We start from the raw sequence: 27,940 nt of genomic DNA, 5'->3' as shown, positions 1-27,940 counted from the left end.
GAATTGAATTGAACTGAATTGAACTGAATTGAACAGAACTGAATTGAATTGAACTGAATTGAATTGAATTGAATTGAACTGAATTGAACTGAACTGAACTGAACTGAACTGAATTGAACTGAATTGAACTGAACTGAATTGAATTGAACTGAACTGAATTGAACTGAACTGAATTGAATTGAACTGAATTGAACTGAACTGAACTGAACTGAACTGAATTGAACTGAATTGAACTGAACTGAACTGAACTGAATTGAATTGAATTGAACTGAATTGAACTGAACTGAATTTAACTGAACTGAACTGAACTGAATTGAACTGAACTGAATTGAACTGAATTGAACTGAACTGAACTGAACTGAATTGAATTGAACTGAACTGAATTGAACTGAATTTAATTGAACTGAATTGAACTGAATTGAACTGAATTGAATTGAATTGAACTGAACTGAACTGAATTTAATTGAATTGAACTGAATTGAACTTAATTGAACTGAATTGAACTGAATTGTATTGAGCGTAGCATTTCCTGAACGTCTCACAGTGTTCAGTTCAATTCAGTTCAGTTCAATTCAGTTCAGTTCAATTCAATTCAATTCAATTCAATTTAGTTCACGTTAAACGTTATTGTTCATTTTACTTGTAGAATTTAATGTCATCCCTATTTTTCCCAGCTACCTGTGAAGGAGCTGTACAAGATGTCTCATGAAGAACATAGAGGAGAGTGACCTTGAGAAGGTCCTGGTGCATCGCCACAATAGAAAGACAAAACGTCGTTAGAGGTGCGTGTATGGTCACAGTTGAACGATGTAAAGAGTTGTAACAACCTATAAATATGAATTGTTTCTTTTGCATTTGTAGGAAATAAAGAAGAACAAATTAATGTGTTGTCTTTATTTGCGGGGGGGGGGGGGGGGGGGGGTCAGTGAGTGAAATGGTTGTTGAAAACGATGTCTGAGAGCGCGCACATCGTCATCTCCACTCGGCCTCTGGTCCTGCAGTGGGCCCCTGCTGCAGACATGGGGCCCCACCAACGCACAAAAATGTACTTGTGCACTTCTGGAGGAGAACCGTACACAGCACTGCATCCCATCCTCTCTACTGTGAAGGGCTGGACACCCTCTGGGGCAGTGTCATGTAGGGGCGGCACAGAGGGCTCCTCACAGGGCGCCGACACGTCATTTCATGTCCTGGCTCTACAGGGAACATCGTCATCATTTAGTTCACAGTTCACCCCTCTCATGTGAAGGGCAGCCAATAGGGAACTGCCACTCGTATTCACCCCCCTCATGTGAAGGCCAGCCAATAGGGAAGTGCCGCTCGTATTCACCCCCCTCATGTGAAGGCCAGCCAATAGGGAACTGCCGCTCGTATTCACCCCCCTCATGTGAAGGCCAGCCAATAGGGAACTGCCGCTCGTATTCACCCCCCTCATGTGAAGGCCAGCCAATAGGGAACTGCCGCTCGTATTCACGCCTCTCGACGGAACTTTAGTGACGCATTTTCCACCATGGGGGCACCAGGTGGCGGCGGCCCCCCTGAGTCCGCCAGTGCACCTCAACACTCGTGATCATGTGAGCTGCGTCACATATGATCTTGACAGTGCGGAGATGAGACATATGAGACGCAGCATATCGTGTTGTATGATCTTAATACTTGTACAAAAGACAGTAGACCGAGGGCCCTTTGTGTTCACATGTACGACTGAGGGCCCTTTGTGTTCACATGTACGACTGAGGGCCCTTTGTGTTCACATGTACGACTGAGGGCCCTTTGTGTTCACATGTAAATCTGAGGGCCCTTTGTGTTCACATGTACGACTGAGGGCCCTTTGTGTTCACATGTAAATCTGAGGGCCCTTTGTGTTCACATGTACGACTGAGGGCCCTTTGTGTTCACATGTAAATCTGAGGGCCCTTTGTGTTCACATGTACGACTGAGGGGCCCTTCAAAATAAAGTTTAACTAAAAATCATGAATGGAGAAAAGTTTTTTTTTCCATTTTTTTATTGTAAAAAGATAAAAACAGTTTTTTTAAACATTTACATTAGAAAAGAAAATTCAACATTGATTCAACAAAACATAAAAGATGTGACATGATATTAACAAGTTATTACACGTGACACTCGTGTGATGAACAACAAATTAACAAGTTATTACACGTGACAGTCGTGTGAGATGAAGCTGAGCGACGTTTCTTCAGGTCGATCTGAGGATTTTCTCTCCTGTGAGATGAAACATGGGAGAAAATGTGATGATGAATATTAATAATGAGATGCGTCGAAGCAGAAACAAATATTTCATCAAGAAAAACAGAAAATGAAAGAAAGAAGTTTAAATTGTAAGTTGAATAATTTGTCTTTTTCTAAGAATAGTTTATCTATTTTTTTTAAGAAAAATATTTTTACTTGAAATAACCCAAATGCGTTTTAATTTCTTTATTATTCTTTTCGTTATGAGTCCTAAATACCAACATTTAAAAAGCATAAAAGTTAATGATATTATTTTTCATTAAAATAAATCAAAACGTTCAGAATTTACCTATTTTCTCTAAGCTTTTTTTGGGGGGGGTGAGATTTCAAAAACCCCAAAGAAGATTTGAATTTTTCGTTAAACGATTAAATCATTTTTCCCTATCATTGTGTGACTAAAACAAAAAACGTCTCACAGCCAAACCAAAACTACATTTACTGTAAAACTGTCATTGTTCTAAATATGGAACCGTGACTCACATTTTTCCTTGAAAATTATTAAAATGATGAAAATGATTATTGAAATAAAGTTTAGAAGATAGAATATGACGGACAGGTGGTGTGGGACTCACAGTGACTGATCCACAGACGCAGCGTCATCAGCACGTTGAAGACGACGGTCTTGATGAAGAGCAGCCGCAGGACGAGGACGGTCAGCGACATCGTGTTCACCGTCACGTCTGACGAACACAACGTGACGAAGGTTAAAACAGAAACCAGAGAGAATCATACGTTCAACATGTGAGTCGCCTCAACACCAACCTTTGTCCAAAGTATCTGCACAAACACGAGCTTCCCGTTTGTCTGAAAGAAACAAAACAAGTGATTATTAATGTTCATACAGTTAAAACTGATTCATCATCTGCAGCTGAAGAGCCTCAGGTCAAACTGACATCGTCTTTATATACAGTCAGTGATCGTCTTTATATACAGTCAGTGTTCTTCTTTATATACAGTCAGTGATCGTCTTTATATACAGTCTCTGATCGTCTTCATATACAGTCAGTGATCGTCTATGTCTTTATATACAGTCAGTGATCGTCTTTATATACAGTCAGTGTTCTTCTTTATATACAGTCAGTGTTCGTTTTCATATACAGTTACTGATCGTCTTTATATACAGTAACTGATCATCTTTGTATACTGTTAGTTGTTGTCTATATATACAGTCACTGATCGTCTTTATATACAGTCACTGATCGTCTTTATATACAGTTTTATATACAGTCAGTGATCGTCTTTATATACAGTCGCTAATCGTCTTTATATACAGCCGCTGATCGTCTTTATATACATTCAGTGATTGTCTTTATATACAGTCAGTGATCGTCTTCGTCTTTATATACAGTCTGTGTTCGTCTTTATATACAGTCAGTGATCGTCTTTGTCTTTATATACAGTCAGTGTTTGTCTTTATATACAGTCAGTGTTCGTCTTTATATAAAGTCGCTGATCGTCTTTATATACAGTCAGTGATCGTCTTTATATACAATCAGTGTTCGTCTTTATATAAAGTCGCTGATCGTCTTTATATACAGTCAGTGATCGTCTATGTCTTTATATACAGTCAGTGTTCGTCTTCATATACAGTCACTGATCGTCTTATATACAGTAACTGATCATCTTTGTATACAGTTAGTTGTTGTCTATATATACAGTCAGTGATAATCTTTATATACAGTCAGTGATTGTCTTTATATACAGTCTTATATACAGTCAGTGATCGTCTTTATATACAGTCTGTGTTCGTCTTTATATACAGTCAGTGATCGTCTTCATATACAGTCACTGATCGTCTTTATATACAGTCACTGATCGTCTTTATATACAGTCACTGATCGTCTTTATATACAGTCAGTGATTGTCTTCGTCTTCATATACAGTCACTGATCGTCTTCATATACAGTCAGTGATCGTCTTTATATACAGTCAGTATTCGACTTTATATACAGTCACCTGTCGTCTTCATATACACTTTACTTATATGATGAACATGATTTCTATGGCTCAGTCTGACTCACCGAGTTCACACGAGTCTCCTTCATCACTTTGAATCAGAACCACTTCACTGAACACCGAGTCGTCCGATATCCGAACTGCTCTCGTGGTGCTGGAGTTTGTTGTGGTCCGGTCTGATCTGAAGAGCCGGTGCTGGAGTGTCGCGTTGTGTTTGCTGAACCCAGTTGCCAGACAAGCGGTGACCGTGTGATTGGCGTTGTCCAGTCTGTAGTAGGACGGCTCGTAATCGTCCTCTGAAAAACACCAAGAGACAAGAACATCATGAACTCACACGAACAAAGTGAAACTGAGAAGAACTTCAGCAGCTGCTGAACGTCGGCTTCCTCTGGACACAGAAACAAACTTCACATCAGAGAAGTTTGAATAAACTGCAGCAAAGTTACAATTCTCCACGTTAAAGATCATTTTCATTATCTTTTATTTATTTTTATTGATTATTCTTGAATTTTCTTAAAAACGTGTACAACTATCCACTAAAATAATTTTCTGGTATGGATGATGATTCATTATACACTCACCTTTTCATATTGTATTTCAATAATCATCAGAGACATATTTATAAATATTCAAATAATTATGAATTCATGATACATGTTTTTTTTATAGATTTACACATGAGGGATGTTTATTTAAATATCTAAACATAATAAGTTTTACATTATAAATGTACATTTATTTATTTAAAAATATTTAATGTATATTTATATATTTAAACATAAAAAATGTATATATTTAAACATCATAGATGTATATCTTTTCTTATGATTGTAATATTTTCATATTTGTACTTGAAAAATGCTACTTTATTATAGGTTTTTCTAATAACTGCCACAAATGTACAGTATGTATTTGTATATACTGTTAATATATAGTTGTTGCTGTAGACTATGTTAAATAATGATAATACACGTTAAAATCATAATTACAATACATTTAACCACATGTTAAGTAAAATTGTTTAATAACTTTTCATTTTTTGTATTGAACTGTGTTTGTGTATTTTTTCTTTTTTAAATATTCAAACTACGCTGAAGAAAAATCCATTTCTACAGTGAAAGTTAACATACAGTACAAGTACATTTTATTAATAACTCACAGATTGTGTAATAACGAAAAGCTTCATCCTTCACTGTTGAATAATCTTATGAGTTCATAAACTCAACTTTTATGTTAATCATCCTAAACACAAAAGTCACGGTTGAGTTTACAGTATGTTCAGATTTATGTGATGAGGACGTAGAGTCGAGTCGAGTCGCTAAAAGTCGAGTGATCTGGACTTTTAGTCTTGTTTTTTTTTGATTTGATAAAATTCCAACAAGTCGAAAATATAATTTACATGAGCTTTAATGTTCGGGGGACCAGATTTAAACAAAGTCCTGATGTTGTCATTCACACAACACGCAACGACAAACATAACCAAATGTAATGTTAAGCTTTTTCATTTTTATTGAATATTTATATTTTATTTGAAAATTATTATAATTTTAATATATTAGCGTTTAATCCAAGAAACCACAATTCAATGACGTGAACACTTCTGGCATTTAACAAAAAACTATCTATTTCAAACTATAACTAATATTTTGTGAAATATGAACAGGACTAAGAAGCAGAACAATGTGGAAATGAAACTCACTGGACAGAACCGTCGCTCTGATTCCAGATGCAAACTGGATTTTAAAGTTGTTGTTGTTCACACAGGAACTGAAGCAGGTACAAAAACTCTGCGTCACTATATCACAAATTATCATGAGTCTGTTATTGGTTTCATGATTGTCTGGCTTTTGTTTCAGTGTTTGTTCGTTATTGATTTCGTTTTTTACATTTTTCCACTTTTCTGAGGTGAGTTTGGTCACATTTATGAATTTCTGATTACTCCTGACAGAAAGTTATTTCTATTCTCATGACAAAGATTTAGTATCATTCTTACTGGATCGTACGAAGATTTTAGTTCCTTTGCTGAAGAAGAGTTTTCGCGCATCTTCGTTCACACTCTACACGTCGTCAGCTCAAAAACCTCAGAGCTTTCAGACTCAAAATATTTCAACTCAAATTAATTTAACATCCAATAATCCCATTAAAAAAACATCTACTGTTAACAAACACGTCTGTTTACTTGTGATGTAATAAATATTTCTTTAAATAATAATTAAAATGAAGTGATTTCCCATATTCAACGGACATCTTTTCTTTTTTTAAATATCATTTCACTGAAAACTGTAAGATTTAAAATATTATCACATTTAAAAGGCAACAAACCTGTGGAAGGAAATTTTCATTAGATTCATAGATTCATTCTGTGTTGGTTTAACGTACTTTAAATGAATTCACTCCAACTGGCCACTGCACTTATGCAAACTAGAGACAAATAACCATAAAACTAGAGACAAATGACCATAAAAGTGAAATGGGAATGAAAGTATATGAACTTCAAACAGATATTTTAATAGATCCAAATAAATCTGTGGCTTTTGTATTGATCATTACAGATAATGATCAAAATAAAATATTTTTAAATTATTGAACAAATTTGATGCAAGAAAACATTAAAGTAACAACTCTAAGATGGGAATGTCAACATGTATGCTGACGATGTGATTTTATACGTCACTGTCCAGATAAATTAAAAAGAATAAAAACTTGACTTTATATGCTGATTTATGTTTTTTTAAGCTATATTTGTCCTGATACAGTAGCTTAATGTAATATTCAGTACCGTTATTACATTTATTGATATCATACAGATGTATGTGCTCTTTTAATATCTAATAGAGCAGATTTATGACTCACTTGATTATATTTAATATTCAACTTTTTACTCACTGTCGTGGACGTTGAGTTTAATTCCAGATGCAAACCAAAGTTTTTGTAAACCAACTCCAGTCACACAGTTCAGGAAGGATGAACAATAACTCAGATACTTATTTACAAAAACATAGACGTGACAATTTCCATTGATAATAAATCCATAATTATTTGTATTACTTATTTTTTGGACAAATTTTGTGACAAATTCCCCATTATGGAGATGGCAATCCTCATCAAATATAATTATAATTAAGTGTTGCACGGCAAAAAATGTATATACTGTACATGGCTATGAATTTTTTTTAAACAATATCTGTTAATGTTGCTTCAGCCTTTTATCAATGATTATTTGAAAAGAGTTCAGTGATGTTGAATTATCTTACAGTTGTGTATTTTCAGCTCAGAGAAACTTAAATTCTGGACATTTTCCCAAAAACTGAAAATAATGAATCAAGGCTATTTCACCTGCAAAATAATTTTTTAATTTGAGTTTTTTACTCATGTTTTGACATTTCATTTAACAAAGTGTTGAATCAGTTCCGTCTGCGGAAATGTTGTTGTTTGTAGTTTACAGTCACTTTTATTAGTATATGAATTTCAAGGAAATAGATAATATCTAAAATATTATAAATAAGGAATATATTGTCTTATTCTCATATATTTAAAAATGATATAAATAAAAATATTAACTATTTACAGATTCCACTTACCGCCTTGGACGATGAGTTTAATTACAACTCCAAAGTGGAGTTTTTGGAAACCAGTTGTAGTCACACAGTTCAGGAAGGAGGAACAATAACTCAGAACCTTCTTCAAAAACTCTACAACCAATGATATTTAAAAATATTTTCTGTTGCATTAATTATTCTTTTTTCTGCATTTATATTATATCTAAGAAAAACTTTGGATAATTAAATGACTTCAGCTGTTTGTTCTTTGACTGTTCTTGTGTTTGTGTTGTGAAACTGAAATGAAGTGAAACTGTTTAAATGAATATATATTTTCTTACAAGTTAAATTTTAAAATATGACTTAAATAATAACTAACGTCGCACTCTGATCAACTACAAACCAAACAGTCTTCGTCTTTTGTTTCTTTGAGTTTAAAAGGATGAAAAGTGCTTTTTTCTCATATGTGGAATTATGATGTTATTTCAACTGCTGGATTTTCCTCTCATGAAACTTGACAAAACACAAAATCTGACAGAAGCAAATGTTCTTACTGGTTTGTACCAACAGATTTGTTCCGCTGCCAAAGAGAAGTTTTGTTCCTCCGAGATTCACACAACAACAACAGGATGAACAAAAACCAAACTGACTTCACTGCTGATGAAGACAAGCTTCTGTCCGAGGTTCATTAAATAGACTGTTTAAATGAATTAATAGTTTCTCATCACCATGACAACAACTGCACAAAAACAGAACTGCTGTAACTGGAGACAGAATGTTGTTGTTTTTTGTCAGAAACAGAAAAATTATAACGGTTGTATTGTTATTAATATGATGGCAGCAATTTTGTAATGAAGAAGATGGAGTTAAAATTGACATAAGGTTATGAAAATAAGAACACAACTCCTCTTACTCTGACAAAGTAAATCTCATAGTCTGCAGATATTTAATGCAAAAATGCTGAAAATACCAATAATATTTACACCCTAAAACAAGATTCAAATGAATCCTATAAACACAAAAATATCTTTTCTTGCACAGACTACTTTTTAAAATCTTATTTACTCTTTAAGATTTATTCCATGTGGATAGTTAGATCTTTTGTTCCATCAGCGTCTGTTAAATCTTTCAGTCCATTGATTTTTTAACAAGAAAACTTGAGGATTTTCACGGTTTTACTTTTTATTTCTTTGAAGGAAATACTAGTTGTTGGCTTACATGAACATTAATGTATTAAATATTTGAATTCTACTCACTGTTCTCTACAATCAGTCTGGTTCCTTTTCCAAAAACAAGACTCTTGAATCCAGAATCAGTCGCACCGTGAATCTGATCTGGACGATAACTTCACACCAGTTCCTCACAGTCAACAAACTAAATGAGAGTTCGTTTTTTCTTCCTGAACAAAATCTACAGTTTGAAACATGAGCAGAGACATAATCAAATAAATGAATGTACATTTATTTATAAGTGAAATTCTGGGCAGAATTTTCAGCTGGATGAATAATTTTTTGTGATGACATCACCATTTTTGCACAACTGTGAAATATCAACGTTTGTTATTCAGATCCGTTCAGTGACAACGGCCTGAAATAATCTCCTGTCTAATCCTCATTAGCATCGTTTCAATCAACTGAACTTAAGCACAAAATATATACGAGTTAAATATTTGAGCTTGATCAGGAACATGTAGACGATTACAATAAACTGTGAATATAGCTGCATTTAGATAGTTTGTTTACATCATGAGATCATATCATTCATTCCTTACAAATGAATAAAAAAACTTACTTGACTCAACTATCAGTTTTGTGCCAGAGCCAAATATGATTTTTGTCCCAACATCATTCACACATTAAAAAATCCAGTTACACAAACCATGTGATCAAAACGTTTCTGCAGCTTCAACACAACAAACTTTATAAACGCCAACACAATCATTTTCGACCATTCTGTCATTTTTAAAGTTTGAGTCTGTATGAATCCACTTTTACTTTTAATGTCCAGGTGGAGTTTTCACAGAAGAAATAATCACTGGGTTTGAAAAGCAGGTTCACTTTGTATCAGACTGAAACAGACTGCAGTCGTGTCCTGGGTTTTTAGTTTTAGTGTGTGGATCCAAACAATAAACTGTAGATAACAATAATAACTGAACCTACTGTCCTCGACAGTCACTTTGATTCCTTCTCCAAAGAGAAGTTTCCAACTTCCAGTCACACTGAGTTTCTGCCCTCAGAGAAAACTGCAGCTTTACGAACCTGACACCAACAAATTCAATCACATCGTCTGCAAACAGCTGTAATTTTACTGATGACGACTGTATAGAAATATTCTTTTGGGTTTACTTTCAATTTCAAAACCTCATATAAGTTATGTTTACGTGATTTTTTAAAAGATGAAAATCAAGAACAACTTAGTCGTGAGCAATATTTTCATTTCGATGGAACATTAGTTTCTGTCATGTTTACAAGTATGAATCTGTGTTTTTTAAATGTAAAACAACAAATAAAATACCATGAAAAACAAACAAGTGACTTTTTCTTTTGACTAATTCAGTTCTTCATACTCACTGGTTGCTATGGTTACTTTGAAACCTTTCCCAAAAAGCAGCTTTCTGATTCCTGAACTCATCACACAGTGAAGATCCTCTGGACAAGAACTACACCGAATATTTCATCATCAAGGTTTTTACAAGAAAACTGTTTATATTTCTATTTAACTGCAAATCATGAATCAAATCATGAAGTAATATTTGATTAGCTACAAGGATTAGATAAAAGTCCGACATTCACTTGAACTAGACATAAAGTTTTCACTGAAGATAATCGTACGGTTTCTAAAGTAAATATCTTTACATTGTTTCTCCAGCTTTGAATTAGAAAGACGTGATTTGTTGTGAAATGAAAAAAAAGGAGAAGAGTTCACAAAAAGTTTAAACATTTGAAGTTTGAAACACATTTGAGCCACAACAGATGACTGCAGGACTGAATGTATTAATACATCTAATAATAAACTAATAAAATGTACAAATCTTTAAAAAAATGACCAATGATCAAAATACATAAAAACTAAAATCATCATCTCTTATCATGTTCAGTCTGAAACTCTACACATTATTCACATCTGATCAACTTCTCTAATCATCAATACTTCGTCATTGTTCAAATGTGTCGTCAACACTAGAATCCCTCAGTCACCGTGAACATCCAAAAAATCATGTTCATTCATTTGATCTGATGAAGCTTTAAATGATTGATACCCACTGATGTCAACATTCACTTCTGTTCCTTCTCCAAAAAGGAGTTTCAGGTTCCCTGCTCCAGTCGCACCGTGAATCAGATGCGAACAATAACTTACAGACTGACGACAGCAGCTGACATCAACATAGACAGAAAATCAATAATCTAAGGTCAAATTAAAAAATTGCTGAAATGTGTTGGTTAAATCCACTCAAATTAGTTAGTGATGATACTTATGTCACATTTGTTAATTTTTCTTTTACTTTATTAATTATTTACTCATCTGTATTGTGAATTAAGTCTTTATTTGAAGTTATAATAAAATATTGACTGAATTAATCAACAGTTTTAATAAAATATAAATATGTTGCCAAACTGTGTTGTTACATTTAGCCGTCGAGTTTCTTCCTGACACCAGATTTGACCCTGAACATTTATTCTATATTAGAGTAATTGATACTTACTGGTTTCTACAGTCAGTTTGTTTCCTTCTCCAAACGTTAGTTTGTAGTTTCCTGACGCTCCAGTGACACAGTGAATCAAATCTGAACAATAACCACCTGAACTGTTTCTGCTCCAATCAACACTTATCACACCGGAGTTAAGAAACAATTCATATTAAGAAACATTAAATATTTTGCTCTCAATAATATTTGTGACAATAAATATGCTAGTTGTCGAAAACGCAACATTAAAGCCAGCTATCATGAAAACCATAATGTATTTTAATATTTCATTATTCATTATATTCTGTGCACTATAAATATATATATTTTATATTTTGTAATATATATTTAGTTTATTATTACTTGTTTTTTGCTTCAAATCCAAACCACTTTCACAAGTCAATACTTGCACTCTTAATAAAACTTATATTTTAGTATTTTTTAAATAGTTTTTCTTCTACCTTTATTGTATATTTTGTGATATTTCTACATCTTCTTATTTTAATCTTGCTGCTGAATTAATAAAGTCTAATCTTCTTTAATCTTCAGACATAGTTATCTTAGGCACAATTAGCTTCGTCGTATACTAAATATATGAATTCTTGATACTCACTTATAAGTTTGGTTCCTGCTGCAAAAATGACTTTAGAGCTTCCAGGTGCAGTCGACACACGGTGGAGCTGAGCTCAACAATATCTCCATGACTACCTCTGACAACTAATGCAGATAATCAGCAAATTATCAAACATCAAATTAGATCTAAATCAAATTTGTTGTATTAAAGATCAATTTAATAGGATTCATAGGACGAGGGAGGTTTTGGGTTATTGATTGAAACAATTACTAAATATTTACCTGTTCTGTGTATTTATAATTTCTGATACAAGACCAACCACCATCACGTGAGTTGATGGATATATTAATGTTTACGCTGCTTTGTTGAGCTCTATTTATGTAAATCAATGTCTAAGAAAATGTTGCAGAAAAAATAAAATAAAATCTGAGACATTTTTCTTTGGCTGCACAAATAAGCAATTCATCCATACATGTAATTGTGTAACTACCAATATCATCACCACCATTCTACTGTAGATTTACATTAGTGACACTGACGATAAGTCAATTTTTGAAAAAAATTACTAAAAAAAAGACTTACTGTTCTGGATCATTAGTTTGGTTCCTTTTCCAAAAGTCATTTTCCAGTTTCCAGACGCAGTCACACAGTCAGTTTGATCTAAGCAATAACTACTTCAACTATTTCCTCATGCAGTTACAAGAGTTTGGTCAATTAAAAAAATAATACTGTATGAAAATAACTTTCACACATCTAACAAAATACTTCTATACTTGTTTCCTTAGATTTTAAAAAAATGAGCCATCAATCACATTGTAGATGAAAAACACTGTAAATGTGCCAGTGAGCAGATCAAAATGAAACTTTACAATGTTCACTAAGAAAATATAGCTGCTTATAATTTAGCCTCCAGTTCCATTCTCACAATATTTCTGTTCTTCATAACAACAACAACAACAACAACAACAGAGGTGAATATTGTTGTATCATCTGCAAACAGCTTCATATTTCTTCATTAGATGTTCCTCTACGTTGAGTCTGTGTTTACCAATTTCTATTAATGACAAACTTTTGTCATTCAGTTGCTTAAATTATTGATTTTGTCCTTCGTCAACTTTTAATTGACTCCATTTTGAAATCTCACAGATATTAAACCAATATCTTCACACGTTTCTCTGAGAGGCTATGTTTGAAGCCAATACAAAATTTTCTTTACAGTAAAAGCTGAATGATGGTATGATCCATGTGGGTTGGATTTTGGACATTTTGGAGAGACAGCTTTAGCGTATTATTATTAAGATTTGTCAGAAAGATCCAGAGCAGTTCAAATTGATATTCGTAATACTCACTGTTTTCTACAGTTAATTTGCTTCCTGATCCAAAGATGATTTTGTAGTTTCCAGAAAGAGTCACACAGTGAATCTGATCCGAACAATAACTACACAGACAGTTCGGTTCCGAAACATAAACTACAGGTTAAAGAAACAGTAACAGAATTTAACTTAAGGATTATTAAATGTGAGTCATTGGTTATTACCACAGTTTAAAGTATAACAACATTACTAACAGATTTATGTTTTTAGAAAAACACATTCACCATCTGTCGTATTAAAGAATTAAACTTACTGATATCAACATGGAGTTGACAAACCTCAGACTCGACTGAGTCAAACTGACACGAGAAAAGATATTAAATACGTTTTCTGATGGTTGAGTTCAGTTCAGGTTCGATTCACGTTCTGGTTCCGTCAATGAAAAAAAAGACTTTCAGGTCCAAATGACATGAAAACCGTTTTCTTAGTTTCTGAAAAGTTTCAACTTTATGTAAACAAACATTTCTCCAATAATACTTCATTATTTTCTTCTGCACTAGTCTCATATCTTACTTGTGTCAATGTTGAGTCTGGTTCCATTTCCAAATAATATTTTGTATCCACCTCCAACATTCACACAACACGAAGCACCAGGACACAAACTGAACCGAACCAAATTTCATGTAGAAAAACACAATTTTTACATTTGTGACTTTTGTTTGAATTATGGCTTTGCACACAATAAGCTTATTAATATAAAATAAACTTGTACCGTCGAGACACTGGAGAATTTTTTTTCAGTGTAAAACAATGTGAAACATTTTGAAGTTTCTCTGTATATATCATATTCATGATTTATATCTGTACTCACTGGACTCAACGTTTAATCTGCTTCCTCGTCCAAAGATCATCTTTCGATCTCCAGTATTCACACAACACGGCGCTTCATAACTCAAACTCACATTTACACTATAAATGAAACAGCAGCATATTAACATTTGAGATAATTTTTCAACAAGTATTAAATTGTGATATGAAGTCCTGTAAATGAAATTCTAATTTTGACACTAGAGACACTAAATGAAGTGTATCATTGACTGTAGATATTAAAAGTGTAGTTTGTTTATGAAGATGCTTCATATAAATATGTTCATGATCTATATCTGTACTCACTGAGTTCAATGTTTAATCTGGTTCCTCTTCCAAAGATCATCTTTCTATCTCCCGAATTCACACAACACGACGCTTCATAACACAAACTCTGAACCAAAAATATAATTTTGGGTTAAGATAATATTCATCCATGATTATAATGATCAAACAGCTCACTCGTTAGTGACAACAACATTTTTTCTTAATTATGGACTATTTGTTCTGCTTTTGTACGTGTTGCATTAAAACACTTAATAATCTACTCACTGAGTTCAATGTTTAATCTGGTTCCACTTCCGAAGATCATCTTTCCATCTACGTTAGTCACACAACACGAAGACCCACGACACAAACTGAACCTAACTCCATTTAGAAAAACACACGTTTTACACTTACAACATGATTAAAGTGTTAATTAAAATTAATTCATATTCTGATTAATACTTAGCTGTTGTGTTTATAAGAACTTTAATTGAGATAAAAACAATCTTTTAACTATTTAGTCTCTTAAAACTTCATTTAATCTGCAGCATCATCAGTCCACACGATGCTACAATAGAAAATCTGTTATTAATTATTTAGATTTTTATGTTTGATTATTTGCTTTTAAAATGTTTTGCATCAATAATATTCATGACTTGTGTCTGTACTCACTGGGATCAATGTTTAATCTGGTTCCTTTTCCAAAGATGAGTTTGTATTGATTTGCACCAGTCACACAACACGAGGCCGCGTCATAAAAACTCAGTGGTTATGAACTGAACCAAACTTCTTCATTTACACTCTGAACAACTTTTCCCTCTGACGACAGTTTTATTGATTATCAGCCTTACAATTTTCAGAACTTTTTGATTTTGTGTTTATTCCAGTAAAACAATGTCAAGGTTTTTTAAAAAGATGAATCAATAAAAATTATATTTATGATTTATATCTGTACTCACTGGGATCAACGTTTAATCTGGTTCCTCTTCCAAATATGATCTTGTATGTTCCAGTATTCACACAACATGAATCTTCATAACACAAACTCAGCTGTGGAGAACTGAAACAAACTCCATATAAATGACTAAGTAATTAATTTTACACAAAAATATCCAGACTTTTAGATTCTTGCCGATGTTTCTGAATATCATGCCAACATGACAGGTGATGATTTAATGATTCATATCGTTTGTTTATAAGAATCATCCATATAAATATATTTGTAAAGTTTACTCTACTCACTGAGTTCAACGTTTGATATAGTCCCACTTCCAAAGATCATCTTTCTATTTCCACCTCCAGCATTCACACAATATGAAGCTTCATAACTATAACTCAGCTGTGACATCTGAACCAAACTAAAATTTAAAAAAGAAACTTTTTTTACATTTACACTATACATAAATCATCAGCATTTTATAATTTCAGATTATTTTTCAATAATTATTAAATTATTATGTAAATTAAATTCTAAGTCTGAAAGTAGAGACACTGAGTGAAGTGATTTATTGATTTAAGGGGTTAAAATACAGTAGTTTGTTTTTAAAGAGCCACATAAATCATATTAATAATCTGTATCTGTACTCACTCGGTTCAATGTTTAATCTGGTTCCACTTCCAAAGATCATCTTGAATCCAGTATTCACACAACATGAAGCTTCATAACAATAACTGAACAAAACTTCATGCAGAAAAGTCTGAATGTTCAGTCACACAAAGCTGCTATTTGCACATTATACATTTGTATAATTATTATGTGAATATTAATGTGCAGCTCTTGAGTTAAATATTTTTAGTTGATGCATCACGATTATGATTCTTTATGACGCTCGTGATCATCACTGTTTTTTCTGTTTGTTTAAATGTCGAATGAATCATTTCACTCATTATTTTACTGAACTTTTTGATTTTGTGTTTATTCCAGTTAAACAATGTAAAGTTTGTTTTAAACAAGTCATATTCATGATTTATATCTGTACTCACTGGGATCAACGTTTAATCTGGTTCCTCTTCCAAAGATTATCTTTTGATTTCCAGCATACACACAATATGTAGCTTCATAACAATAACTCAGCTCTGAACCAAACTCCATATAAAAAACAACTTTTTTAACGTTTACACTATAAAAAACATGAGCATTTTATCATTTGAGATTGTTTTTCAATAACAATTAAATTGTTGTGTGAATGAAATTCGAATTCTTTTAAAGAGCCACATAAATCATATTAATAATCTATATCTGTACTCACTGGGTTCAATGTTTAATCTTGTTCCACTTCCAAAGATCATCTTTCTATCTCCATAATTCACACAACATGACTTTTCATAACACAAACTCAGAACCAAACTCAAATTTATTTTATGTTTTAATGTTCAGGTTTGATTTTAAAAGCTATATTCAACAAATTCATTGAAATTTAAACCAGTTTGTTCAAGAAACTGTTTCATAAACAATTTCATCCGATAACAAACTGTTTCAATACGTTTTTAGTTAAATATATATTATTTAATGAATTTAGAAAAATATTACAGATTACATTTGAGAGTTATGCTTTAATTATCTCACTACAGTTTTATGAATTAGCTACATGACTTATAAATATGTTAAATTACATAATTTTGAGTGGAAATAAAAAATATAATTTTGGGTTAAAATAATATTCATCCATGATTATAATGATCAAACAGTTCACTCGTTAGTGACAACAACATTTTTTCTTAATTATGGACTATTTGTTCTGCTTTTGTACGTGTTGCATTAAAACACTTAATAATCTACTCACTGAGTTCAATGTTTAATCTGGTTCCACTTCCGAAGATCATCTTTCCATCTACGTTAGTCACACAACACGAAGACCCACGACACAAACTGAACCTAACTCCATTTAGAAAAACACACGTTTTACACTTACAACATAATTAAAGTGTTAATTAAATTTTAAGTCATATTCTGATTAATACCTAGCTGTTGTGTTTATAAGATCTTTAATTGACATAAAAACAATCTTTTAACTATTTAGTCTCTTAAAACTTCATTTAATCTGCAGCATCATCAGTCCACACGATGCTACAACAGAAAATCTGTTTTGTAGTTATTAATTATTTAGATTTTTATGTTTGATTATTTGCTTTTAAAATGTTTTGCATCAATAATATTCATGACTTGTGTCTGTACTCACTGGGATCAATGTTTAATCTGGTTCCTCTTCCAAAGATGAGTTTGTATGTTCCAGTATTCACACAACATGAATCTTCATAACACAAACTCAGCTGTGACGAACTGGACCAAACTCCATATAAATAACTAAGAAAGTCATTTTACACATAAATATCCAGACTTTTATCATGCCAACATGAATGAAGTGTAATATTGATTTTAGGTATTAAAAGTGTAGAGTTGGTTCTTAAAGATCCTCCATATAAATCATATTAATAATCTGTATCTGTACTTACTGGGCTCAACGTTTAATCTGGTTCCTCTTCCAAAAACCATCTTAGTTCCACCTCCAGAATTTACACAACACAACGCTTCATAACACTAAAATATTTACACTATAAATAAATCATCAACATTTTATCATTTGAGATTTTTTTTTCAATAATAACTACATTGTTGTGTAAATGAAATTCTAATTCTGACAGTAGAGACACTGAGTGAAGTGTTTTATTGATTTGAGGGATTAAAATACTGCAGTTTGTTTTTAAAGATCCATATAAATCTTATTAATAATCTGTATCTGTACTCACTGGGTTCAATGTTTAATCTGGTTCCTCTTCCAAAAATGAATTTACCGACGTTTCCAGAATTCACACAACACGACACTTCATAACACAAACTCAGCTGTGACGATCTGAACCAAACTAAAATGTAAAAAACAACATTTCTTTACATTTACACTGTAAATAAATCATCAGCATTTTATCATTTGAGATTAATTTCGAATAAGAATTGAATTGTTGTGTAAATGAAATTATAATTCAGACAGTAGAGACACTGAGTGAAGTGTATTATTGATTTGAGGGATTAAAACACTGTAGTTTACTTTTTAAGAGCCACATAAATCATATTAATAAACTGTATCTGTACTTACTGGGTTCAATGTTTAATCTGGTTCCACTTCCAAAGATCATTTTGTATCCAGTATTCACACAACATGAAGCTTCATAACAATAACTGAACAAAACTTCATGCTGAAAAAGTCTGAATGTTCAGTCACACAAAGCTGCTATTTGCACATTATACATTTGTATAATTATTATGTGAATATTAATGTGCAGCTCTTGAGTTACATATTTTTAGTTGATGCATCACGATTATGATTCTTTATGACGCTCGTGATCATCACTGTTTTTTTGTTTGTTTGAATGTCGAATGAATCATTTCACTCATTATTTTACTGAACTTTTTGATTTTGTGTTTATTCCAGTAAAACAATGTAACGTTTGTTTTAAACAAGTCATATTCATGATTTAAATCTGTACTCACTGGGATCAACGTTTAATCTGGTTCCTCTTCCAAAGATCATCTTTTGATTTCCAATATTCACACAATATGAAGCTTCATAACAATAACTCAGCTCTGAACCAAACTCCATATATATTTTATCATTTGAGATTATTTTTCGATAAAAATTAAATTGTTGTGAAAATGAAATTCTAATTCTGACAGTAGAGACACTGAGTGAAGTTTATTATTGATTTTAGGGATTAAAATACTGTAGTTTCTTTTTAAAGATCCATATCAATCATATTAATAATCTGTATCTGTACTCACTGGGTTCAATGTTTAATCTGGTTCCACCTCCAAATATCATCTTTCTATTTCCACCGCCAGCATTCACACAATATGAAGGTTCATAATAATAACTCACTGGGATCAACGTTTAATCTGGTTCCTCTTCCAAAGATCATCTTTTGATTTCCAGCATACACACAATATGAAGCTTCATAACAATAACTCAGCTCTGAACCAAACTCCATATAAAAAACAACTTTTTTAACGTTTACACTATAAAAAACCATGAGTATTTTATCATTTGAGATTGTTTTTCAATAAGAATTAAATTCTTGTGTAAATGAAATTCTAATTCTTACAGTAGAAACACTGAGTGAAGTGTATTATTGATTTTAGGGATTAAAATACTGTAGTTTCTTATTAAAGATCCACATAAATCATATTAATAATCTGTACTCACTGGGTTCAATGTTTAATCTGGTTCCTCTTCCAAAGATCATCTTATTATAACCTCCAGTATTCACACAACATGAAGCTTCATAACACAAACTCAGCTGAAACAAACTCTATATTAATAACTAAGAAATTAATTTAACACATAAATATCCAGACTTTTAGATCCTTGCCGATGTTTCTGAATACCATGCCAACATGACAGTAGATGATTTAATGATTCATATTGTTTGTTTATAAGAATCATCCATATAAATATATTTGTAAAGTTTACTCTACTCACTGAGTTCAACGTTTGATATAGTCCCACTTCCAAAGATCATCTTTCTATTTCCACCTCCAGTATTCACACAATATGAAGGTTCAGAACAATAACTCAGCTGTGACATCTGAACCAAACTAAAATTTAAAAACTCTTTATTTTAACATTTACACTATAAATAAGTCATCAGCATTTTATCGTTTGAGATTATTTCTCAATCAGAATTTAATTGTGTAAATGAAATTCTGATTCTGACAGTAGAGACACAGTAAAGTGTATTATTGATTTTAGGGATTAAAATACTGTAGTTTGTTGATAAAGATGCTTCATATAAATTATAATTATGATTTCTGTCTGTACTCACTGGGCTCAACGTTTAATCTGGTTCCTCTTCCAAAGATGAATTTACCGACGCCTCCAGTATTCACACAACACAACGCTTCATAACACAAACTCAGCTGTGACGATCTGAACCAAACTAAAATGTCGAAAACAACATTTCTTTACATTTACACTATAAATAAATCGTCAGCATTTTATCATTTGAGATTATTTTTCAATAAGAATTAAATTGTTGTGTAAATGAAATTCGAATTCTCACAGTAGAAACACTGAGTGAAGTGTTTTATTGATTTGAGGGATTAAAACACTGTAGTTTGTTTTTAAAGAGCAACATTAATCATATTAATAATCTGTATCTGTACTCACTGGGTTCAATGTTTAATCTGGTTCCTCTTCCAAAGATCATCTTTCGATCTCCATAATTCACACAACACGAAGCTTCATAACACAAACTCTGAACCAAACTCAAAGTTTCAATACATCTTTAGTTAAATATATATTATTTACTGAATTTAGAAAAATATTACAGATTACATTTGAGAGTTATGCTTTAATTATCTCACTACAGTTTAATGAATTAGCTACATGACTTATAAATATGTTAAATTAAATAATTATGAGTGGAAATAAAAAATATAATTTTGGGTTAAGATAATATTCATCCATGATTATAATGATCAAACAGTTCACTCGTTAGTGACAACAACATTTTTTCTTAATTATGGACTATTTGTTCTGCTTTTGTACCTGTTGCATTAAAACACTCAATAATCTACTCACTGAGTTCAATGTTTAATCTGGTTCCACTTCCGAAGATCATCTTTCCATCTACGTTAGTCACACAACACGAGGCCTCGTCATAAAAACTCAGTGGTTATGAACTGAACCAAACTCAACATTTTCATTTACACTCTGAACAACTTTTCCCTCTGACGACAGTTTTATTGATGATCAGGCTTAAAAATTTCAGAACTTTCTGATTTTGTGTTTATTCTAGTAAAACAATGTCAAGTTTGTTTTAAATGATGCATCAATTCAAATTATATTCATGATTTATATCTGTACTCACTGGGATCAACGTTTAATCTGGTTCCTCTTCCAAAAATGAGTTTACCGACGTTTCCAGTATTCACACAACATGAATCTTCATAACACAAACTCAGCTGTGATGAACTGGACCAAACTCCATATAAATAACTAAGAAAGTCATATTACACATAAATATCCAGACTTTTATCATGCCAAAATGAATTAAGTGTAATATTGATTTTAGGTATTACAAGTGTAGAGTTGGTTTTAAAGATCCTCCATATAAATCATATTAATAATCTGTATCTGTACTTACTTGGCTCAACGTTTAATCTGGTTCCTCTTCCAAAAACCATCTTAGTTCCACCTCCAGTATTCACACAACATGAAAGTTCATAACAATAACTCAGCTCTGACATCTGAACCAAACTTTAGTCAAAAACAACATAATTCTAGATTTGCACTTTTTAAAAACATGAGCAAAATTTTAAATTATTTTTCAATAATAATTAAATTGTTGTGTAAATGAAATTCTAATTTGACAGTAGAGAAAGTGTATTATTGATTTTAGGGATTCAAACTCTGTAGTTTGTTGATAAAAATGCTTCATATAAATGATATTTATGATTTATGTCTGTACTCACTTGGTTCAATAGTTAATCTGGTTCCTCTTCCAAAGATCATCTTTTGATTTGCACCATTCACACAATATGAAGCTTCATAACAAGAACTCATCTCTGAACCAAAACTCATTTAAAAACAACATTGTCAGACTTTCAGACTTCAGTAAGTAAATGTTTCCATTCAAATTAAAAAGACTTTGATGAATTTATTTCATACATTTGGAATGTGTGATATTTACTGAACAAATGATTTTGATGAATTATTCCTCTCAACATGTTTGACTATTATGATCGTGAAATCTTTTCTCTCAGTCCTTTTGTGTGATCTCAACAACTTTTCAATACTTTTTTACTCATCATTTTGGTATTGTGTGTATTTCTGCACAACTTTCTGATGATCATCTTTATAATATAATTATGATTTATATCTGTACTCACTGGGTTCAATGTTTAATCTGGTTCCTGTTCCAAAGATCATCTTCAATCCTCCAGTATTCACACAACATGACGCTTCATAACAATAACTCAGCTCTGAACCAAACTTCATTCAAAAAACTTTTTTTTTTACATTTACGCTCTAATTCAAACATCAGCATTTTATCATTTGAGATTATTTTTCAATAAGAATTAAATTGCGATATAGCATTCTGTAAATGAAATCAGAATTCTGACAGTAGAGACACTGAGTGAAGTTTAATATTGATTGTATGAAATAAAAGAGTAATGTTTGTTTTTGATGATCATCTATATAATACAATATAATTATGGATTATATCTGTACTCACTGGGTTCAACGTTTAATCTGGTTCCTCTTCCAAAGATCATCTTAGTTGAACCTCCAGTATTCACACAAGACGACGCTTCATGACAAAAACTCAACTCAGCTCTGAGCCAAACTTCATTTGAAAAACTTAATATTTAGTTTACGTTTAAATGTGAAACTCGTTTTTTCTTGTTAAATGTTCATGAACAATTTAATTCCACTATAAACTGTTTTGACTCAAAGTAAGTGTTGACATTTACGTCATTGGAGCCAATAATCGAACAGTTTCAGACATGTATAAAACATTGTAAAATATCCTTAAAAGATCCACATAAATCATATTAATAATCTGTATCTGTACTCACTGGCTTCAATAGTTAATCTGGTTCCACTTCCAAAGATCATCTTGTTTCCAGTCTTCACACAACACGACGCTTCATAACAAGAACTGTCGCACAGAGCTGCTTTGTGCACGTTATACGTTTGTATGATAATTATTAGGTGAATATTAGTTATGAGTTATACTTTTCAACAGGATTATGATCAATTAAGAACCTCCTCAACCTCGTGATGAGCAGCGTGTCCTGTTCACTGTGTATAACTTACTGTCATTAACATGTAGTTTAACACCTGTCGCCATGGAGACAGACGTGTCACATGTTACACAACGTGACAGAATCATCATCATGAAGCAAACAGCTGCTGCTTCTCTAGAATCTGAGTAAAAAACCATCAGCCGCTTCTGTGTGATCCAACATGTAGACGAAGTTCAACACCACGAAGAGACAAAGATCAGCTGAGCAGAAACCTCCTGGATTATCACTGGAATCTGGATTCATCATTTCAGACGTGTTCGGTGAACCACTGACAAGAGTCACTGACTGAACCACTGACTGAACTACTGACTGAACCACTGACTGAACCACTGACTGAACCACTGACAAGAGTCACTGACTGAACTACTGACTGAACTACTGACTGAAACACTGACTGAACCACTGACTGAACCACTGACAAGAGTCACTGACTGAACTACTGACTGAGCTACTGACTGAACCACTGACTGAACCACTGACATGAGTCACTGACTGAACCACTGACTGAACCACTGACTGAACCGTTGACTGAACCACTGACTGAACAACTAACTGAACCACTGACTGAACCACTGACTGAAACATTGACTGAACCACTGACTGAACCACTGACTGAACCACTGACTGAACCACTGACTGAACCACTGACTGAACCGTTGACTGAACCACTGACTGAACAACTAACTGAACCACTGACTGAACTACTGACAAGAGTCACTGACTGAACCACTGACTGAACTACTGACTGAACCACTGACTGAAACATTGACTGAACCACTGACTGAACCACTGACTGAACCACTGACTGAAACATGACTGAACCACTGACTGAACCACTGACGAGAGTCACTGACTGAACCACTGACTGAACCACTGACAAGAGTCACTGACTGAACCACTGACTGAAACATTGACTGAACCACTGACTGAACCACTGACTGAACCGCTGACTGAAACATTGACTGAACTACTGACTGAACCACTGACTGAACCGCTGACTGAACCACTGACTGAAACATTGACTGAAACATTGACTGAACTACTGACTGAACCACTGACTTAACCACTGACTGAAACATTGACTGAAACATTGACTGAACTACTGACTGAACCACTGACTGAACCACTGACTGAAACATTGACTGAACTACTGACTGAACCACTGACTGAACCACTGACTGAACCACTGACTGAACTACTGACTGAACCACTGACTGAACCACTGACTGAAACATTGACTGAACTACTGACTGAACCACTGACTGAACCACTGACTGAAACATTGACTGAACTACTGACTGAACCACTGACTGAACCACTGACTGAACCACTGACTGAACCACTGACTGAGAACCAGAACCACTGACGAGAGTCACTGACTGAACCACTGACTGAACCACTGACGAGAGTCACTGACTGAACCACTGACAAGAGTCACTGACTGAACCACTGACTGAACCACTGACTGAACCACTGACAAGAGTCACTGACTGAACCACTGACTGAACCACTGACTGAACCACTGACTGAACCACTGACTGAACCACTGACTGAAACATGACTGAACCACTGACTGAACCACTGACGAGAGTCACTGACTGAACCACTGACTGAACCACTGACAAGAGTCACTGACTGAACCACTGACTGAAACATTGACTGAACCACTGACTGAACCACTGACTGAACCGCTGACTGAACCACTGACTGAAACATTGACTGAAACATTGACTGAACTACTGACTGAACCACTGACTTAACCACTGACTGAAACATTGACTGAAACATTGACTGAACTACTGACTGAAACACTGACTGAACCACTGACTGAAACATTGACTGAACTACTGACTGAACCACTGACTGAACCACTGACTGAACCACTGACTGAACCACTGACTGAAACATTGACTGAACTACTGACTGAACCACTGACTGAACCACTGACTGAAACATTGACTGAACTACTGACTGAACCACTGACTGAACCACTGACTGAACCACTGACTGAACCACTGACTGAGAACCAGAACCACTGACGAGAGTCACTGACTGAACCACTGACTGAACCACTGACGAGAGTCACTGACTGAACCACTGACAAGAGTCACTGACTGAACCACTGACTGAACCACTGACTGAACCACTGACGAGAGTCACTGACTGAACCACTGACAAGAGTCACTGACTGAACCACTGACTGAACCACTGACTGAAACATTGACTGAACCACTGACTGAACCACTGACAAGAGTCACTGACAAGAGTCACTGACTGAACCACTGACTGAACCACTGACTGAACCACTGACAAGAGTCACTGACTGAACCACTGACTGAACCACTGACTGAAACATTGACTGAACCACTGACTGAACCACTGACTGAACCACTGACTGAGAACCAGAACCACTGACGAGTAGTTTGATTAAACTGGATGAAATGAACCTGGCAGGTTTTAAAACATGTCCTGTATGAATCATATTAATAATCTGTATGTGAACTCACTGGACTCGACGTTTAATCTGGTTCCACTTCCGAAGACGAGTTTACCGACGCCTCCACTCTTCAACCAGCGTGAGGCTCCGTGACACAAACTCTGGACCAGACTCCGTTTCAGCTTTATCCATAATTAATGTTAATATTAATGAGGAGTCAAGATACAGAGTTTAATGTTTTAGTGACGACGCTCTAGATTCAAACTTTCTTATTGGTTGTGATTATGAGTGATTATGGATTCTGTTCTGTTCATCTGGGGGAGTGTAAATAAAGTTGGATGACGATCAGATCAAAACTCAACATCATCATCAACTCATTTAGAATTTTATTTCTGATAAACTAAAACTTTGTCAACATCAGGACAAAAAAAAGTTTGTTCTCGTTTTCTCACAGTTCGTGATCCTGATTCGTCTTCAAAGATTCTCACTCGTGTTTTTGTTGACATATAAATATATAGATATACCTATATATATCTATATATTCATATAGATATATACTATATATATACTTGAAGTTTTTATAGTGACAAAAGGTGTTTTACAGCAGAATGTTAGAAATATAAAAGTGTTCAACAGGTTTGATTTTAACTGGTGAAACAGTCAAACTTTGACTACATACATACATATATATATACGTATATATGAATATATAAATCTATAAGCAGCGAGTGACTTACTGCAGTGAACCGTGAGTCTTGTTCCGAGTCCGAACACACTGGTGTAACCTCCCTGACCAGACACACACACATTCACAGCTCAACAAAAACCTCACGTCTTCTGTTCAAACGTATTCGAACTCTGTGGCTCAGACACGATTCAGAACGTGACTCGTGTTGAGATGACATAATAATTATAAGAACCGATGATGATAAAGATTAATTAGTGAATTGACAGACCTGCGGACACGACGAGCTTCACTCCGCCACCGAAGATCAGCTGGTTTCCAGATCCATACACACCCCGACACACACCTGTACACTAACCTCTCACACACACACACACACACACACTAACCTCTCACACACACACACACACACACACGTCTGAATTGTTATTCTTCTGTCATGTTACTTAATAATCTGATAGATTTTTACACATGAAACTGTTTCATTTTCAAACATCTTTGACAACCAATGAGCTTCATGGAAACATATGTGTGAAACTATTGAAAATATAAAGTTTCTTACCAGTTTCCACAGTCACTTTGGTTCCACTGCTGAATTCCAGTTTGCCAGTTCCCTGATTATTCACACTGTGACACACTCTGTGACAGAAACCATCTCCTGTGAACTCCTTCAGACTGACGTCCCGTGTGTTTGTCCTCCGTATCCCATGATCCTCTTCTGTTGCTGTGGCCCAGAAGCTGCCGGACAGAAACCAACAAGTCCGTTGTTACAACAGAAGCAGAAGTTACGGTTGATCTGGGATTCACTGCCAACGTCTCCACTATGATCACCGCAGGCTGATGTACGTCACCGTGCAGGAATCACGAGGTCCGGTGCGACCAGTCGCTCGCTGCTGATTGGTTAGAGTAAAATAACCCCCCGCCCAATCAAAAGACACCTGACATATAAAACAACTCACACTGAAGAATGACGCAAAACAAAATGTCGATTATAACGATATAAAACAGTATCGTCTGCACATTACATGTGAACTGAAGAGGACCTGACATTGGTCCCTGTGGGACACCGGAACAGAGCAACAGGTCACCAGGATGTCGGAGGTCAAACTGAACGACGGCTTCTAATACTGTCCGACCACGTCACGTCCCATGTTCACAATGTTCATGATGTTCCCTTCACGGGAGGAGTTCAAACCTCGCTTTGTTCCACACTCCCGACCAATCACAGTGTGACGAGGGCGAGTCTGTTTAATATCTGTCTCAGAAAGTTGCAGTAATTATCGGACGATTCCCGTCCGATAATTTTATGAATTTAAATCCACCTGAGGCGTCTTTACCTTCATGTAGCATCTGGTCGTCTGTCGGGTCGCTGCTGTCTCCTCCTCTCAGGCAGAAGCTGCTCCAGGAGAAAACTAGTTTCTGCAACAGGCAGGAAGGAAACAAGTGACGTGACCTGGTTCTCAATCAAACGTCACCTGCGGCCTAAAAAACATCCTCTGACTTTATTTTTGTTCCTGAGCAGTTGGTTCTTCCTCTTCACATCCGGGTCGGTCGACCAGGACG

The 27,940-nt window shown here is 34.1% G+C and overlaps 1 gene segment (V, D, J or C); it reads right to left on the bottom strand.

Moving 5' to 3' along the window:
* Positions 1-1,988: 1,988 nt before the first annotated feature.
* On the bottom strand, positions 1,989-27,720 carry LOC118310408. The segment is given in 7 exon segments: positions 1,989-2,224; positions 2,824-2,931; positions 3,014-3,055; positions 4,273-4,503; positions 26,940-27,115; positions 27,426-27,433; positions 27,715-27,720. Coding segments are annotated over 7 exon segments (573 nt in total).
* Positions 27,721-27,940: the final 220 nt, after the last annotated feature.

The sequence above is a fragment of the Scophthalmus maximus genome, chromosome 5, assembly GCF_022379125.1.
Source record: "Scophthalmus maximus strain ysfricsl-2021 chromosome 5, ASM2237912v1, whole genome shotgun sequence".
Lineage (NCBI taxonomy): Eukaryota > Metazoa > Chordata > Actinopteri > Pleuronectiformes > Scophthalmidae > Scophthalmus > Scophthalmus maximus.
Note: the sequence above shows the minus strand (reverse complement) of the source record. Positions and strands in the feature narration are given on the sequence as shown.